Source organism: Temnothorax longispinosus, chromosome 9, assembly GCF_030848805.1.
Source record: "Temnothorax longispinosus isolate EJ_2023e chromosome 9, Tlon_JGU_v1, whole genome shotgun sequence".
In the NCBI taxonomy this organism is placed as follows: domain Eukaryota; kingdom Metazoa; phylum Arthropoda; class Insecta; order Hymenoptera; family Formicidae; genus Temnothorax; species Temnothorax longispinosus.
In genome coordinates this window covers 7,739,893-7,758,527 of record NC_092366.1, presented here as the reverse complement: position 1 = coordinate 7,758,527, position 18,635 = coordinate 7,739,893, and the positions used below count along the sequence as shown (strand labels likewise).

Genomic DNA, 18,635 nt, shown 5'->3' with positions numbered 1-18,635 from the left:
CGTGCGTGCACGTTTTAAGTATTACACGCGTTCGTCAATTACAACGCATTTAGCGGGACGCGTATTACATCGTTGGCCAGTGATGTCACAAGGGGAAGATCGCGCCTTGGCATTAACCGTTAAATGCAACGTGTCCTTGCTGAATTACCATATTCAGTTTTCCCCCGAGAAACTCGCTTTTCCTTTGCCGACGAAAAACGTGTCTTTGATCAGTACAAAAGACCGAACCACGATCGATGACTATAATCTAAAAAATTTCGAGACAGATATTTCCTACAATTATCCCAGATATAATCTACAATTATAATTATATTATTAATATATTTATTGTTATTTATGTTATTAGTTATATTATATTATTCATTTTTATAGAGACGCGGACGTCTGTACGGAACTATAATTCATCGGACTTGAAACAAAAGCTTCATTTAGATTATAATTTTCTAACCAGGGAAAGCTCCTTTATTAGGGATCCTTTAATGATCATTAAAGGATCCCTACTCCTTTATTGATTAATAGCGACATCTTCCAAGTACGTTTACTATAATCGTCCTGAATGATCGAGCGCGATCCTTAAATTGTCATTTATGAGAAGCGTCGAGTGATACGATAATGTTTCCATTTGCGCAACCGTTCGCCGAAAGCGCGCAAATGCTACGCGGTACATTAATAAGCGCGCGGAAAAATAACGAGCACGCTTGTGCAACGTATAGTTGAACACGCAGAGCGTACGTGTCGGGGGACATTGCATCCTCAGATATTTCGAGGCGCGGGAAGACTGCGCTTCGGCATTAAGTCCAACGTCATCTATTCACACACGCGATGCGCTCTCCCGCAATCAATCGCGATGCCACGAGAGATTAGGATATATATGATTAGAAGAATGATGAATCGCGAGTCGCTCCTGCGCGGCCAAAGAAATATTCTTCGTTTCTTCATACGAATAGTATTACGTAAGACGTATAGAGAGTGCTTGAGCCGCTTAAAAATAGACTTCTCGGCAGCTTTTCCGATACGATGATTGTTGCAAACGTGCCTATTACGATTGTTGTTACATCGCTTAGATTTACATAATTAGCTTATCCTTATCATATCCAAGCACTATATCCGGCTTTTCTCGAATTTGCGTCTTGAATATGGACACAGCTCTTCGTTTTTTAAATTCAGATTCTATTAAATTGATTAGTAAAATGATAAAATTTATGTCTCATTATCTGAAAAAGTACCGACACAAAAGAACTTCCAGCTATTATCTTGTGATCTTGGCAGAATCGTTCTTTTCTCACTATAATAGCGTCTGATTCGCGACACTTTTGCCTGATTTATTTGCTGACGCATGTTTTTATATGTTTTGCACACATTCTAGAGAACTCTTCCTGACTTTCTCCAATAGCTTCGCAATCTATTCGGCTGAAATTCTCTCTTCTTTCTCTCCAAATCAATATATCTCGCGACAGATCGAAGGATCCAAGCGCACCAGGACAATTCATCACGCTCGGCGCCGCTGGTCGGTAGGTCGAGCACGTAGGCAAACCAGCGGGGCGACCAAGGGGGACCCTGGTGGGGTTCGGCGAAGCCGGCGGTGAAGGGAGTGAAGGGAGACGAGATCTCCCGTCCGGAGGTGCACCGAGGCCGACACCTAAAGTGCGCGCCAATCGCCAACTTCGCCGTCAGAGACAGTAGTCAAGCCGAAGAGAGTGCCGGAAAGATGAGCTATTCGCGGAGCGTGACCCTGCTGCTGCTCCTGGCGGTCCTGGCACGTGGTAAGTCCACCACCACCGTCCACCGCCAACCACCGTAACCCGCGAGGTGGTTACCTTCACCTCGCCTACGCGCTCGAACCCTATACCTCTCGCATCTCCGTGCGTGTGCATCTCCGCCTCGGAATGCGCTTCTCGTCTTCCTCCGTGCACCGAGGACTGCCTCTTCGCAGGCGTGAACGCGTTCTTCCTCGCCGTAGACTCCTGACAGGTTGCAACATCATGCTCGAGCCCACGGGACTTTCACCGACGAGACACCATATGTTAAGATTCGCGTGTGTGACATAACGGCGAACATTCCGAGGTGATCGATGATAAACGTAACGGAGCGATCTGCGACGTAGTTGAATTGTGTAGCGGGATAATTTTTCAAACGCTATTTTTAATCAGTTTTATTTTTTTACGAGAAATTGCGCTAAATCTTAAAAAATTATTGGATATTTCAATTTTATGTTTTGAAACGTTCTATTTTATACATTCTTTTATGCCTGCAAGAATTTCTTCAAAAATGATTTTGATTTATCGACCATCGCTATTTTTTTCGGTCTTGAATCTCCGGTTCTTGATATAAATCGTTTATGTTTCCGTATCTTTTTTGCATTTCTGTATAGAAAGATAAATATGGTGCCCACGTTATATTTCGCCACGCTGTTGTAAGTTTCACTTTCGCGTGTTCGCGAAAAAAATTTAAGAAAACCGACATTCGCGAGGCTGTCATGCAAAACGAATTTTTTTAAATCTATACGTAATCAAACTTGACCGACAAAATTCTGTTTTCCGGTATTTTCGTTTGTTTATTCTTTATTCGAATAAGACAATGCGTCACAAAATGCGTCATTTAAAGAAAAACGAGCTACATATAGCTATATTAAGCTATATATAATTTACGCTTTGTCAACGTATGTGTTTCTTTTCATAATTATGATAAAACACATTTTACTTTCATTAATTCTCCAGTAAAATATATTTGCATAAGTTTGCACAAATACGCGCGGAATAACGATTAATATAGAGTAATTATATGTATACATATTTTTATTTATTTATATACAATATAATATACAATAATAAAACGCAATAATTTATTATATATAATAAATAATTTATTATATATAATAAATTATAATTTATAATATGTATGTCGTATTAAAAATAAATTATATTCCGTTTTATTATGTTTTAATTAATATTATATATACAATATTTTTTTGCATAACAATTATTACAACGTTATCTCACTCAAGTTTCATATTAAAAGAATAAAGATTCATTATTAATGGAGAATTGTAATTTTTTTCGTCATGCAAATTTTCATTTTACAGCCCAAGGTGCCGCCCTACTCGATGCTCCGCCATGCCCCGATCCTTACGGGATCCACGCTTACGCTCACCCCGAGGACTGCGGGGCCTTCTTCTTGTGCACGAACGGCACGCTGACCTTCGAATACTGTGAGAACGGACTTTTATTCGACGGACACGGTGCCGTCCATAATCATTGCAATTATAATTGGGCCGTTGATTGCGGCCATCGCAAGGCCGACTGTAAGTACCACGCTACATTCACGATATTCGAATCAGTCGTTTATACTTATTGAAAGTTTCTTCGATCTTTATCTGTCTCTTTTTAAGAGAAGTACCTACTGAACATTTGACAAAGATGTCATTTGAAAAAGTGCTATTGCATAGAAATGACATAAAATAAAAAATAAGATATATATACAATTAAATAAATTAACATTAAAGTTGGTGTGTCTTTTCATTATTATTTAAATATATATTTATTATTTATATTACTGTTTTTTCGTAAAACCATGTAACTTATATAAATGTAAAAATCAGTCATGCGAAAGAAATATTGTTGGGAAAGTAAAAGTTGTACGAGCAGTACAACACAAGTAATTTTTTTTGGCGGCTTTAGTAGGTCACGTTAACGTCAATCATTATAATTTCGTTCTCAAGCGAATCTCTTTAGATCGCTTATCTCTCAACCGGATTATTAACGTTTAAACGCAGTCGCATGACTTTCCAGTTTTCAGTCTTGTTTTTCATACTTATTACGCCAAATAAAGTTGACGCTAATAAAAACCAGTAACAACGTATCGATGCATTTTATTCTAAATAGATATTCTTTTGGCCAGGAGGATTTGAAATTGTCTACTTTTACAATATTTATGAAAAAAAATATGAAGTAAGAAATCTCTTTCTTGTCAAATGGCGCGTTTAGTCTATCTTCAAATTCACTCCGGAACTCTCGATCCTCCTTCTTTGCAGACACGCCGATCAGCAGCCCAGGTTGCGAGTACCAATTCGGTATGTACCCAGAGAGCGACAGTTGCAGCACCAGTTACATCAAGTGCGTCCACGGTGACCCGCTTCAGGCTCACTGCGACCCTGGCCTGGTCTACAACGCCAAGACCCACACGTGCGTCTGGCCGGACGAGCTCATCCCCTTCTGCAACCCCGAGACTATAGTAGGATTCAAGTGCCCGCACAAGCTGCCCCCCCACAGCCCCGCCGCCAAGTTCTGGCCCTACCCGAGGTAATGTACGTGCCACGGCGGATTATATGCGGGACGCACTTCCGAGAAATCACTCTTTAAGGTAGCTGTCTCGTCAGGGCATGTATTAGATAAAGTTTTCGATTTTGGTTTTTATATCAAATTATATGATCAGCTTTGCAGTCGATTTTTTCTGTGGCTCCTTACCGACTATTTACTCTAGAAAATCGATCTCGAAAATCACAAATTTTGCATTACTTCATACAGAAAAGAAGGCTCTATCACGGTTTCAATCACATATTTTCGTATTTTTCGATTAGATGAAGTGAGAAAAAAACATTGCTTTTTGTACATTAGATTTCGAAGAATCCGATGCAACCATAAAATATATAGGTTACCGGAGATTTCGCTGCTAATTTTTTAGTTTATTTTAGTGAAAATGCGGTAATCGAGCAGACATTTTTTGGTCGAGGTGAGGTTGGGAAGACTTGGCAACGCCGCTGGCTAATCACTGTAGTTGCAGGCTCGTCTTTCTTAGCCGAATTGGATAGTGATTGACACCCCTGTCATGCGTTTCGAAACCCTTTCTCAGTAATTGTCAAAATTCAATCGAAAAGGAGATGTAACCTCACTTGTAACCTTTCTCGACGACTCGCATGATCAGCTGATCAAAACGGAGTCAAATGAGAAAAATCACATAATTTGGAAAAAGTAACATACTTTGTCACGTATGAAATTTTACACCATAATTCATAAAATTATTTTTCCCTTAGCAAAAATTGCCTGAAATATATTTCTGAACGTGAAAACCTACAAACAGTCACATGACTAGCACGTAGCGAGACAGCTACCTTAATGAGAGTTCACGCGGAAATAAAACCTGGGGTCGACGCACTCGAGACATTTTTAAGTATTCGCTTTCTTTTCTTCCTCGCTTATTCTTGAAAGACTAAAAGAATTTAGCTTCTCAAGTTTTTGTGAGCAAACTTGTTATCAATGCCATTCTTTTTCCTAATAATACTGATTGATAAGTGGCTTATCAATTACATTAAGCTTGCAATAATTTCTGCAACACAATCTATGCAATATATTCTCTTTTTTCTGTTTATCAAAATCAATTTATCTTATATGTATTTATTTGTATCTCATATCTAATTTAAATATTTCTCTGAAGATTATATTCTGGTGACTGATTATATTCGAGATTCTCGACAGCTCAACACATCTTCTATATTCTCTTTCCAGCAATTGTAATCAAAATTTAGAGATATTTGATCGTATCGTCAGATTTCTGCGCACGACCCATGCACTCGTATAAATTCTCGATTGCGTATTATTTATTGAAATGTGTGTGTGATTATTTTACCACACGCAACCGCAAGGTATAATAAAATTCTTTATCCTGGTCTTTCTTTCTTTTTTCCTATTTCTCTCTTTTATTACGAGAAAGATCCACTGGGAAGAAATATTGTCCGCCACTGAAGATCGTGAGAGTAAAAGGAGTCAACGTCGTTAAATGCCACATCGTTTATGCGTGGCGCTTTGATTTAAGAACCGGTCGTTCTTCTGAGAAAAATCGAAAGAAAGAGTAAAAGACAGAGAAAAAGAGACGGTGAAATAAATGCGCATGTTTTGTTTAAATATTCAATTTTTTGCCACGTTAACAAACACGTTATTCTTTTCCCTCGAATTATGCCAAATTATGCTGTTCTGAACGCCGAGAAACGATCTTCCAAGATAAAAATGAGAAAGTTTTTATTTAATATTGCAATAACTTGGAACTGCACAATTTTTTCTCGGTCACGAAATCGTAAATATCTTGCTGTAAATTTTAAAAAAGAGCAATTCTTATTAAACATTAAAATTAAATTGTAAATTGAGATTTTTCTATTTATCCACGCGAACCAAAAATTTACAAATGGTACGATTTTTAGATTCCCCGTGCCGAGTGATTGCGGTAGGTTGATCACCTGTGTGGACGGACATCCGCGACTTCTTACCTGCGGAGAAGGAAAACTATTCGATTCGGTGAGCCTGACTTGCCTGGATCCGGAAGAAGTTCCTCACTGGTTTGTATAATTTATGTTTTAAAAGCTACAAATCTAGATCTTAATTTCTGCTTGACTTGAAACAAACTTAAACTTAAGTCTTAAAATATTGTCGAAAAAATGTACAAAACTACATATTTATTATCTCGAAATCGAGATATATGCTAATTCAATTTAGTTTATTGCAGAATGTAAGTAAAAATATATTAATTTTCTAACTGTATATTTATATATTTTTTAGCTCAAATGGCGTTTAAACGTGGAGACGTTCCTGACAATCACCCGGTATTTTAAATCAGCAATACAAATCAACGAACATCAAACGACAAAAAATTATACGTCCGATTATGAATTAAATCTTGGTAAAAAGGTTTATAATCATAGAAAATAGTAGAAAATTGAATTATCGCAGGACAAAGATTGGTTCTAGAAATGGATTATGAAAGCTAAGAAAGAAATCAATTATAAAAATCAAGAGAATTACGAACATAAATTACAAGACATTATTTAATATCTTTTATACACAGAGAACAATTGGAAGAAATTAATTAGTAAAATCAGAATAATAGATGTATATTCCTGTTAGATTTCGGTTCGGCGTTGCCAATAGACGAAGATGTATCAAACGTAAATTATTATTGATAATAGACGTTTAGAGGGGACCAATTGCATGTGCAGTGCGTGAAGAGCAAGTACGATATGTAGTACATATAGTGTATTTATGCAATACGATATGTAATACATATAATGTATTTATGATAAATATATAGTAACAATGTACAGCCAGGCAACATTGAATAAAATCTGGACATGCGTATAAAAAATATACAACGTACAGTTTATTCCAATCGATCTACATATACGTGGTACGAGTCTTACGATTAAGAGAGCGCGGGGGGATGTGGGAGGAAGAGGAAAGAGTGAGAGGATGTGGGGAAAATATTTACATCTCGACTGATGCGACGGGGGCGAATAGTGAACGGTTCGGGAACCGAAAAACGAGATGTTCATTAATTAACATTGTTATCAATTAATAATACGAATCACCATTGATGGGGGAGAAGAGCTCGATCGCTCAGACATGGACGGATCGATGAATGTCGACAAGTTTCGGTCCTCAAAAATAATTTCCTCCTTTTAATTAAGTCTAATTCCGTTTTTTGAAAAACAATTCTGATAAAAAGCATTTCACTGAATTTGTCGCAATTTATTCTATATTACTTTTTATTTGCAATTTAGGTTTTATTTAATATTTTTATGAGATTTTTATTTTATATTACCTGAAACTTTTAAGAGATCGATCATGCTTGGTTGATTTTATTACAATTTTTCGAAATTTGTAAAAAAACATTCAAGTGTCTTTGAGAACTTTTATCATCTGTTTTATGTTCTGTTATTAAATAGCTAGAAAGTTTTATTCCATTTTTCATGTAAGTTGATTTATCTTAGATCTTAAATTAATTCATTGAAATAATAAGTTTCTCACGAATGCATTTTTTATTCGTGAATTAATTAAAATAATAAATTCGTTCCTCATTAATTAGGAAGAACCGAGAACTGTGTGATTAATAAGCAGTTGTTACTCTCACTTTTGCTCAACTTTGAATTTCATATTCGTATCTGAAAATTAAATCCTTATATGGCGAAGGTAAAATCAAAATTTTATCCAGGAGAAAGAACGGAACTTTTCCTTGAGGAAGTAATACGGAATCGCGCGGGACTTCAACTTGTCCGACATTCGGGGATTAATTTTGGAACTTTAAAAAATCTAAGAGTTTTAAAAATCTCGATCCTCTACGAGAATTCTATAGAATTATGAAATTACGGAACTGCAAGATCGCGCGAGAACCTGGGAGAGACTCGACGAGAGAGAACTGCTCGAGTTCTCCGCGGCGATTGACGATTTTCGGGGATCTCGCTTATTGAGAAGGGATCTCCTGGCGCTTCCTTCGTCCTTCCAAGGCCGGGACAGGACGACCTTGCTGCTGCTTTAGTTCCTGGGACGCGCCCGCAGTGGAATCGGCAGGGCGCCCGACGGCAGAGGCGGCACGCCGGGCGGCAGGTTCTCCTCTTCAGGCTCTTGCTCGTTGCGACCGTCGGACAGCTCGCCCTCGGTAGGCGGCGGTGTCGTGGGCACGTCGCAGTCCTCCGTCGGGGGCACCACGCATCTCAACGACCGCCTGTCAAACACCAGCATGGCCGGGCAGCGCTGCAACCGCGGGTAACCACCCTGGCACTGCCAGTAACGGTTGCACGACTTGCCCAGCGGCACGTTACCGTTGGCGTCGTCGTTGCAGAGCGCTGCAAATATTAGGCTGCGTCTTATTTCTAGACTAACTGGGACGTGTGCCTAAGGCTCTCAACGCTTTCGAGGACGCTGGCTGGTTAATGACGACCGAGATATGCAAGACCGTATTGTTTATATACATAAAAGTATGTCAACCATGATCTATGACTCTAATAAATTTTATTTATTATATTATTTTTTATTTATTATTAAGAGACTCAAAATATTTTAATGTAGCAAAAGAGCAAGATGCATTGGTCGGTCGTTTTTTTTTTTTTTTATGAATTTCTTATTATTGCTTCGTTGCGAACTGACGCGATATATCGACTCGGTGAAAGTCGAAAACTTTCATTCGGGATCTCATTCTGATCTACGATGGTTAATTCGAAATTTAATTATGCAGTGTATATATATTCGTCTCTTTTTTTTCACTTTGCATATGTATGAAAGTTATTACCGTGATTTTCGAGACTTCTCAAAAAGTTCCAAAAATATTAAATTAACTAATCAATTATTAATTAAATATCATAAATATTTAAATAGAGCATTTTTATAAGTAAAAAAATTACTTAAAAATATATGTTTTGATTAACTTTTTGTCATCTTTTTCTTCTTAATATTCCTTTTAAAACATTGCAAAAAATATTCAATATTTATCCGAATTTTGAAATATTCTTGATTAGTTTTCAACCTTTTGAAAAAAGAGATACGAACTCGCGTATACGATTGATGCATCGGCTGGCGTTTGACATTCAGAGAGAGGCGATGCGAATTAATAAGCGCGTTTTATCGGTTCCCGAGGGCGAAGAGGGGGAGAAAGGCGCGACGAGAATTCACTTCGAATGCTAATTAAGTGCCTCGCCCATTTTTCCTTGGGGCACTGACTTCTGGAAAGAACCGAGAAGTAGATACGAGGAAACGCATCTCGTCCTGTCCGCCCACTTTCGAAAGTGAAAATGATCGTTATAGTGATTCCGCTACTCGCGAATTCAATCAGTCTAAAACTGCGCCTCCGTTTAAATTCAGACGAATGCAATTAATTCCGGTTACGAAGATAAATAAGAAAGTGAAGAGATCCAACTTAAAGTATATTCGATTAGAGTTATTCGCGAAATATCGCGCTTCCTTATTCCTAAAAATATTCCTTAACACACTTCACGGTTTTCAAACGGCATCCGATCATCAACTACAGCATTTCTTGTGCAAGACAATAAACTCCGGTGTTTAATCTCTCTCTTCATCAAACGTCTCAGGTCTTGGTATATAAATTCCAGCAACTTTCTAATAAAATCCGCTCGCAACCTCTCGGCCTCTCGATCATAGTACTTACGATGCTTCTGACATCCCTCGACGTTTTCAGGCCAGTCGCAGGACCTGGCCCGCTCGTTGTAGAGCAGACCGCCTATGCAGAGCTGCTCGGTGGCGGTGCCGTTCCAGCAGGTCCAGTACCTGGTGCAGGACGTCTCGTGGCCGAAGATCCCGTACAGCCAGTCGCAGTGCTCGGTCGGGATCGGCGGATTCGCCTGGCGTTTGCCGTCACAGTAGTTCGCGCGCCACGGATAATCGCAGCCCTCGGTGACGCCGCGGTGCTTGCCGGCGAACACGAGGCCGTTCGGACAGTCGAACAGCTCCGGGCGACCATTCACGCACTCCCAATAGCGATCGCAGTACTCGGCGTCGCCCACCACTCGCGATTTCGTCTGGCACGGGTCCTCCTGCTGCTGCTTCTGGCCAAGCGAGCCTGTAAAGCGCGAAAGTGTAAACACACTAGTACAAGTAGCCGAGTTATCCTTCGTACTCCTTGGGATATGGTTTCGAATCGAATAATGCCTGGGATCACGGCGAGGAAGAGAAATCCTATTTTGGAGGATTAGGAGCTTGGTCTCTTTATATGGAATTTAGGAGAATACTTATTTCCACATTCGTGCATGATTAATTTATGATTGAAGATAATAGTCTTCTCCTCTTCCTGGTTTCCTTTTGCCTCAGTTCCCTACTTTCTCAACGCTAATCGTTGCTACGTAAATTATCTAGAAGCTCATTAATGGAGCTCTCAAATTTATCCGCCAATTTATCGCGTCATTAACCTTTTTCGATAAGTGTTAATTATCCTTTCCTTTCCCTTTCGTTCCCCGTTTAATGAGCCGCGATTACGGAATATCGGAGTGCACGTATCGACGTATCAAAATCACGAATTCCACCTGCACGTGTCCTCGTCGAAGGACACCGAGCGCCTCGGCGAATATCAAGGATATGCCGGCATATAAATTTGATTCTGGCGAAGTGCAATTTCGCAGTCGTTTAGCGTCACGATAAGTCGAGTCAATTCGAAAGTTATATGTGCGGAATTAATTCGTCGCTCAAGGATATCACTTGGTCGAATAATATGAAATGGAGTGTATATCCTTTTTCCGCGTTACGTAGAAAATGTTTGATATTCCGCAGCAGGATGACATCACGAATCTCTTTCGCCGATCCGCGAAAGATTACGCGCAATTCTTCGCACAAGGACATCCACGTCGAATAAAAAATTGAGACTAGATGCCGATGATATCGTTCTTTCAGGATATATGTATTTTCATTCAGGACATTCCTCTCATCAAAGATATAAATATGTTGTTTTTCTCACGGGGTTTATACGGGACTATTTTACAACTTTTCCTAGACGATTTTCTAGAAGATTTGAACAAGTCACTCAACGTTACTTTGTAATGCCTGTATTTCTATGTTTATTCCTTTTATCTTTAATTCTAAATTAAATTAAGAAATTAAAGAGACTATTGTATTTTCATTCGAGATCTGCGTCAGAGTAGCATGTGCAAATCGAAAGTACGCAACATAAACTGCTGGCGCCGTTTTACCATGATGTCCGATCGTTTCGCTAATGATTCGACGGAAAAGCAAATAGTAAAATAAGGTGGGAAGCCGGCACGAGGCGCGCTCCCAAGACTGCTCTCGAGTGAAAGTGTCTATAGCCTTGACTTGCAACCTTCGGGGGCAGTTCTGCTGCACACCCCTGCTCCACCTCTATGGACCTTATCGGTCCCCCTTTAGCGCACGAAAGATTCGATCAACCGGTCGATTAGCCTAATGTCATTCTCATCCTCGTTTCCAGTTGGAAGAATGTTTCATCGTAGAGCGATAAAGTTATATTTATTTCTCAGTTTTATCTTTTACTTTCTTTTTAATTTCCACTCTAATTTTGTTTCTTCATGTGTACTTTAATCCTGACTTAATGTAAATTTTCAATTTTGTTTTAATTTTAAATTTCAATTTTATTTTTAGTTAACTTTCTAAGAAGTTAATGTTGCATTATAGGAAAATCTCTCTCTCTCTCTCTCTCTCTCTCTCTCTCTCTCTCTCCACAATAATATTAATTTATTTTAGTTTGCAAAGGAAAAAGTTTCTTGATTCCATTCATTTTATTTTATGAAACAAAAAGTATAAATTGGCATATCATTCGTCAACAATTTCAATTTTATTTCTCATCTCTTCTTATTTTTTTTTCTCCTGTTTTCTTATAACTTGTAAGCTACATGCATTGTTCCGCCTACTCGAGATACAATCTGAGAATGGAATGGAGCCCTCACTCTTGCTCAATCTCTTTCTCTCTCAGGATCTGCAAATCGAGATTGAGATGAAAATAAAAGATCTTCAGAAAGGAACCGACCGGAATCTTCGACAGGTTCTGTCTCTCGGTGCTCGGAGCAAAACGAGGGATCATGACCCTATCTCTAAAACCATTTCGCAAAGGATTTCTAATGTGTGGTACCACGCCTCAAAACTTTTATTTTCATCTCAATCTTGATTACGTTATTAAAGTGAGACTTTAATAGTGAGACTCATTATACTATATTATGTCAAATTATCTTTGATTATAAAATCCATAGTATCATTACAAGTTACGCTAAGAATGCATAAGTACCGAAATAACGAAATTTCACATCTTTCAGGACGTTGTAGAGGAAAATCAGGATCTTGAAAAGGGTTTTCCGAATTTTCCACATCTACATAAGCGTCAAAACAAAACAGAACAGATTCTATCAAACTATAGTGATAGTGCAATCTCGAGTATAATCGTCTCGTTGATTATCACGTTTATATGCTATAAATATACTTTTATGTCATAGCCTTTAGCCATAGAAAAGTTGCACGTTGTTGGCCAACTAGTCTGAACGGATAAGGGAAGGAAAGCGAAGCACGATCGATCTCACGATACGAATAATCTCGTGGGGAAGCAAGCTTTGCCTGTCTGAGAAAGGACGTCTAGAGATTGTGAGTTTCCACCGGCATGGATTGCGTAAACTATGGCCTTAATTATCGCTAAAAATATCTTTATAATATCTAAATTGTTAAATATATATCTATGCATTTCTCTAATTATGTTTTTTTAAAACTCTAAAATCTTAAAAGTATTAAATCTAAAAAGCTCATAAATGTAACTTAAAATTGTATTTCTGAAACGTATTTCTAACGTTCTTTCACTTTGCGCGTAAAATAATAAACAGTAATGGAATTTTAAATTTTAAGAATATTAAATATTGGAAATTTTGATTTCTGAGATAAATTCGTTTTTGCTGCAAAATTAAAGTATATTATAATATTTTTGTTTTCTCTGTTTCTACAATTATGCGATATAAACTTTTTTAAAAAATATATTTGTTATATATAATACAAATTATCGATTTCAGATATTATTTTTACTTATTTTTTGTTAATCAAACAATAAAGAATGTAAAAAAAGATTCTTATCTCTTTCTCGAAGGGGTATAAGAAGAAATTCTCGCTGCGATCGTCGATGACTGCAACACGTATTCAGACAGTAATGCGATTATCAGGCATTATCCTGCTTCAAGAATCGCCGTCAAGGGTCCGCAATAAGAGCCGTGGCCCACCCATGAGGGCGATCCCGCGCTCGAAAAATGACGAAGATAAATCCAGTTGGATGTAAGACCGGCGCGATTAATCGATTTGCGCGCGCGGTCGTCACGGTGCCGCGAATAGGTGGAGACATCCACGGAGACGTCCGCGTCGTGGCGAATTACGCAAACGAGACGCTTAGTTAACATGGCACCGGGTTACTTTCCCTTCCTTTACGACTCCTCGTAGGCAAGTAGCCTCGAAGCCGCAATGGCTCTCTGCGGTTGCAACTGGCTCGCCGCAGAAAGCAGGATCGGCCGGCGCGGCGCGGTGGCTTTGCTCCTCGCGAGGGGCATTTCACGCTCCGCGCAAAACACGAAGCTCCGGATAAGTGACGGTTTAAGGAAGTCCCTCGCCTTGGATTTACGAGGAATCGACTTTGCGCCGCGCGGGAAGAATTCTCGCGCGGCGCGCGGCGTGGTATAGATTTATTGGCGGTGATGGACGATCAGCGCGTGAAGCATCATCGTTAATTTTTAGAAAGTACACTTGAGAAATAACGCGCAATAAAAATATAAATAGCTTGAAAAAGTATCTCACATAATTTCGACGTTTGATTATTCGGGGGAAACTATTTTCTTGTACAAGACTGAATTTTCGCTGCAAGAAATAAATTTTGCTTAGAAGATATTAATATATATGTCTAAATTTCACTGATTTTTCCCTTTCTCAGGTGGATTTTATCTTTATTATGTTAACATTTCTCATTTTTTCAATATCAGTGGCCACTTGTCAAAATTTTCAGTTAAATGTCACGCCAACAGTTGAAATAAAAACGTTTCTTGTTAAATTTCCTGCTATTGGATTAAATGTCACCTAAATTCCTCTTACCGGATTTGACGAAAAAATGTATCCGGATTATTTTCAAAGAGCAAACCAAATCATAAATCTCTCTCTCTCTCTCTCTCTTTTTCATTGCTGACTTTCTCACGTTTCCTTCCATGATAAATAAGCAAACTCGATCCTTCTTGAGACCGGTAGAACGTAGAACACCCGAGAAACGTGAAGCTAGTGCCCCCGCCTTATAGCTTGGACTCGATAAAGCGCAACGTGTTCCTCGACAAAAGCGCGTTCCGCGTCGGAACAACAACGGCGTTTACGAGATCCGTTTCTCTTTTCCTTCCTATCTGCACCCTTTTTATCGTCCAATCGATAATTTAAGTCGAGCGAAACGTTTTACTCGACGCTATTACATCGCCACTTCCGGAATCGGCCAACACGTTAACGTTGCAACTTTGCGCTGTAAGTGCAGGCGTCGGGAAAGCAGGCGTGGGAAGCAGATAGATAAATAAATGGATGAATGAATGGAACTTTTTTCTCCGCGAAGATTACGCACGGTGGCTGCCGGTCAGTCCCGAAGTAATATTTCCAAATGTCGTCGTAGAAAGTAAGACCTCTTGCGTAAGCGTTATAAAGATGTGAGTTATCGACAATCATATATATTTTTCGAGGAAGATCAGATAGATTCCTTCGCCACTATCATCGATGTCTACAAATCCCGAAAAAAATATGATAAAAAGGCATTTATGATATAAACATTGTGATCTACAGAGAGAGAAAGATTGAAAAGAAAGATTAAAAATAAAATTGAATAATAAGATATACATATATAAATTAAAATTTTTTAAAATAAAAAAAATTGTCTTACTATAGCAAAAACAATACTGAAAAGAAACAATACAATATTGAAAAAAAATTGAAAATAAAATTATAACGAAGATAAAAACTGCAAAGAAAAATAAAAAAGAAAAAGGTGATATGAACGTCAAGTTCAAGAATCCGTGAATAAAATATATCTATCAAGTTTGAAATGATTTATATATGATTATAAAAAAATTTAGATAATTAGAAATTAAGAATAAGATTACTTGGTTCATACATTAATCGAAGTAACTCTGCTTCTCATGTTTTAGAGCAAAAGAAGATTTTATAGAGAAATATTTAAAGATTTAAACTAAAAAATTTTAGTAGATAATAAGTAGCATATTTTCATCCCAAAGGGTGTTTGCTAAATAATTATAAATAATCGAAAGAAGAACGGAAAGAAGCAGAGAGATAGATAGAGAAAGAGAGAGAGAACTGCAGAGTGAGCTACTTTCATATTTTCACTCCCGGCACACGGGAGAAAGTTCTCGAGATGTGTGAAACCTGGTGAATGGCCACCATTGTTCTTACGGAGATGCGTGTAATAATTGCGGAGTGGTGGACTCGATGTTTACTACAGATTCTGCAGTGTCGCGAGGATTGTGCAATGAAAATTGTACCCGAGCTCATTATCTAACTCCACGACATTGTTCTCCTTTATCAGATTGGTATTTATGTAATTTGGCATGCGAAAATACTTGACGCCCACTAGTTTTTTTCTATTTTGGACATGAGATTAATTTAATGAAATATAGTTGTCGTATTATTATAATTTTTTACAATAATTATATAATATTTTTGTTATGTAAAATTAGTTAGAACCCCCTTAAGAACGGGGAGAGTTAAAGAAACCTTCCGGTTTCCTTCGCTACCACTAAAAAATTGTTAAATAAATATGAAATTATTAATTTAATATATTACAAATTATTCAGTATTAATTCAGTTATTAATTAAATTTGTATATGTTATTAATAAAAGAACGAAATAAGATTTTAATTACTAACTTATGGGTAAATTACAATTTATATTTATTTATAGAAAATTAATATTTCTTATCTAATGCGAAAGTGACAATAAATACTAGTGACTGATAATAAATAATAAATATCGATAAAATGATACGAAACTGTCGCTCATGAAAAAATGAAAAAAATGAAGTAGGTCGCTCTCATGAATCATCATCGATCTCGCGAAGGACACGAGGACGATCGCTTTAATCGATATAACGTTCAATGTTCATCGCTTTATAAAAGAAAGTAGAACGATGTGCGGTTTTTCAGTTTCACTGCGAAACGACAACAACTGCGTGGAAATTTCACCGTTTTCATTCTCGCACCTCGCTCAGTACGTCTCGGTTTTATTGATCGACTGTTATTATTTATAAAGATAGCCAGGCGGACGTACCTATCTCGAGAGTGAAAGCTGAACGGTCGATAGATCAAGTCAAGATCAAAGGCGGTTTACTTCTAGAGTGTCGTTTCCGTGATTTTATTTAAACAAATATTGGTAAACATTTAATTTTGATGTTATCGTAACGAAAGAAATATGTATAATTATTGTTTATAATTTATAAATATAGATAGGAATTGTTAAGATTTTTCAAAACATTTTTATTATTAAAATACATTATCATTATAATTATAATTCTTAATGCTTTATAATTAATTTCTCGTTGATAATGTTACCGAAGACAAAATGTAATTATTAAATTAAAAAATAAAATTAAAATAATTAATTTATATAATAATCATAAAAAATATTCTGTACTAATAATTAATAAAATTTTTAAAATGGTAAGAACATGAAAATTATTACAAGACATTTACAAAAAATGAGAGAAAAATAAAAAACATTTAATGAAATATCTAGATATAATTAAATTTATTAAGACGTGACGTAAGAAAGATCTTCTTTTATTAAAAAAAAGAAAAACAAATTTTAATTAAATGCCTATGTATTCTTTTTAATAACTTTATAATGCGTTATTATTATTATAAAATTAACATTATTATTATTATAAAATTTTAAAAACTATGGTAATTTGCTTTTACTAAAAAAAAAATCTAATTACACATCCATAAACTTCACATAAAGTTTAAATTAATAAAATGATAACACTAAGAGATGAGATTAATTATTGAAAACATTAGTAATGGATAACAGACATTAAGAATATTAAAAATTCTCAAATGTCTTTTAATGATAAATGTAAAGCAATATTTAATATATATCTAGGCACGTAGATAGATAAATTAATAATATTAATCTGCGCGGTCGCTTCAATCAATCAATCTCTAAGAACCTCAAGGCGAAGCAAGGAGTAACAAAGGAGAAGCCGAAGAAGACGGAGGAGAAAAAGAAGAAGAAGAAGCAGAAGAGGACTCACCCTGCGCGGCCAGGAGCACCAGGACGAGCGGAAGGATCTGCTGCGACATCCTGCGAAAACGGCGATAGATCTAACGCGAAATGTCAATCCCTAGTCAGCAAAATATTCCTGGTTTACGCCTGGGGAATATATTCTCTCTTTCTCTGCGTCGTCGTGTGGGAGCCGAGGAAGCTCGGCTGATGAGTTTTCGTGTCGAGACTGGTCACTGGGAGAGGCGTTTGCTTGGTGTCTTATATGAGCGCCCCACTCTCCATCCCCGGCCAATCTCTTGGGCCGCATAGGAAGGCTCTACCTGGAGAACACACCTGATTTCATCTATCGTTCTAAAGCTGATAGTCGCCCGATGACACCGTCGTTAAACGCATTCGTCATCATGGAATCCCTTCGCGTGACTCATTAAAAGAGAGACAGTCCTTACATACATCCTTAATAATAATAATTGTTATACCTGCGGTGATTTATTATATATTGAGGAAGGCCATTAGCTCGTACTTAACACTTCGACTGCTTTGGATGACTGTTTATGTTTCCTTGGGCGTAATGATACTTGTATAGTAGCTGACGACCTCATTTTCTATTTAGTTCTCATTAAGATCTATCGTCTGTGGATAACAAATTAAAAAAGGAAAAAATAAGATCTTCGATTTAAATACTATGGCTTCTAAGTAAATACAAGTGTAATTTTTATATCATTGCTCCGGTAATTAAGTTAATAAATATCTTATCTTGACAATACCGAAACTTTTATTAAAATATTTTTCTCGTCAATCCATTTTTCTATGTTGATCAATAATACGCAGTATAAAAAGGTAATCGTTAAAAATAATAATAATAATAATTGTGTTTATGTGAAACAACAAAATAGATGGAAAGAAAGATAAATAAATAGAAAGTCGCATTTCCAGTAATTTACTACTGACATTAAAATATAATTGAGAAATGGCACAAAATTGACTTGTGATAAAAAGGAGATATATTATAAATCATCCAAAAATCTTCAATCTCATATTCTGTCAAATTCTCCAAATGTATTCAATAGTATTCAATAATGTAGGACAAACTGATTCTAATAGCATGCGTGTTTGAAAAACTCG

At 37.1% G+C, this 18,635-nt stretch overlaps 2 protein-coding genes across 3 annotated transcripts; one reads left to right on the top strand and one right to left on the bottom strand.

Annotated features, from left to right (window-relative positions):
* The first annotated feature begins 1,603 nt into the window (after window positions 1–1,603).
* On the top strand, window positions 1,604–7,130 carry Cpap3-d (cuticular protein analogous to peritrophins 3-D). Its single transcript, XM_071787830.1, has 5 exons — window positions 1,604–1,763; window positions 3,083–3,301; window positions 4,031–4,298; window positions 6,191–6,325; window positions 6,546–7,130. The coding sequence occupies exons 1-5, from the start codon at window positions 1,709–1,711 to the stop codon at window positions 6,559–6,561; spliced, it is 693 nt and encodes a 230-aa protein (XP_071643931.1). The 5' UTR covers window positions 1,604–1,708; the 3' UTR covers window positions 6,562–7,130.
* LOC139818844 (peritrophin-1) lies at window positions 7,122–18,291 on the bottom strand. 2 transcript variants are annotated; one of them, XM_071787828.1, is made up of 4 exons: window positions 17,990–18,291; window positions 17,542–17,833; window positions 9,922–10,332; window positions 7,122–8,605 (listed from the first exon to the last, which is right to left on the bottom strand). In XM_071787828.1, exons 2-4 carry the CDS (start codon window positions 17,588–17,590, stop codon window positions 8,295–8,297), a joined length of 771 nt encoding a protein of 256 aa, XP_071643929.1. In that variant the 5' UTR covers window positions 17,591–17,833; window positions 17,990–18,291; the 3' UTR covers window positions 7,122–8,294. The 2 variants fall into 2 exon arrangements, with proteins under 2 accessions (XP_071643929.1, XP_071643930.1); XM_071787829.1 differs by having other exon boundaries at window positions 17,542–18,291.
* Between the last annotated feature and the right edge of the window lie 344 nt (window positions 18,292–18,635).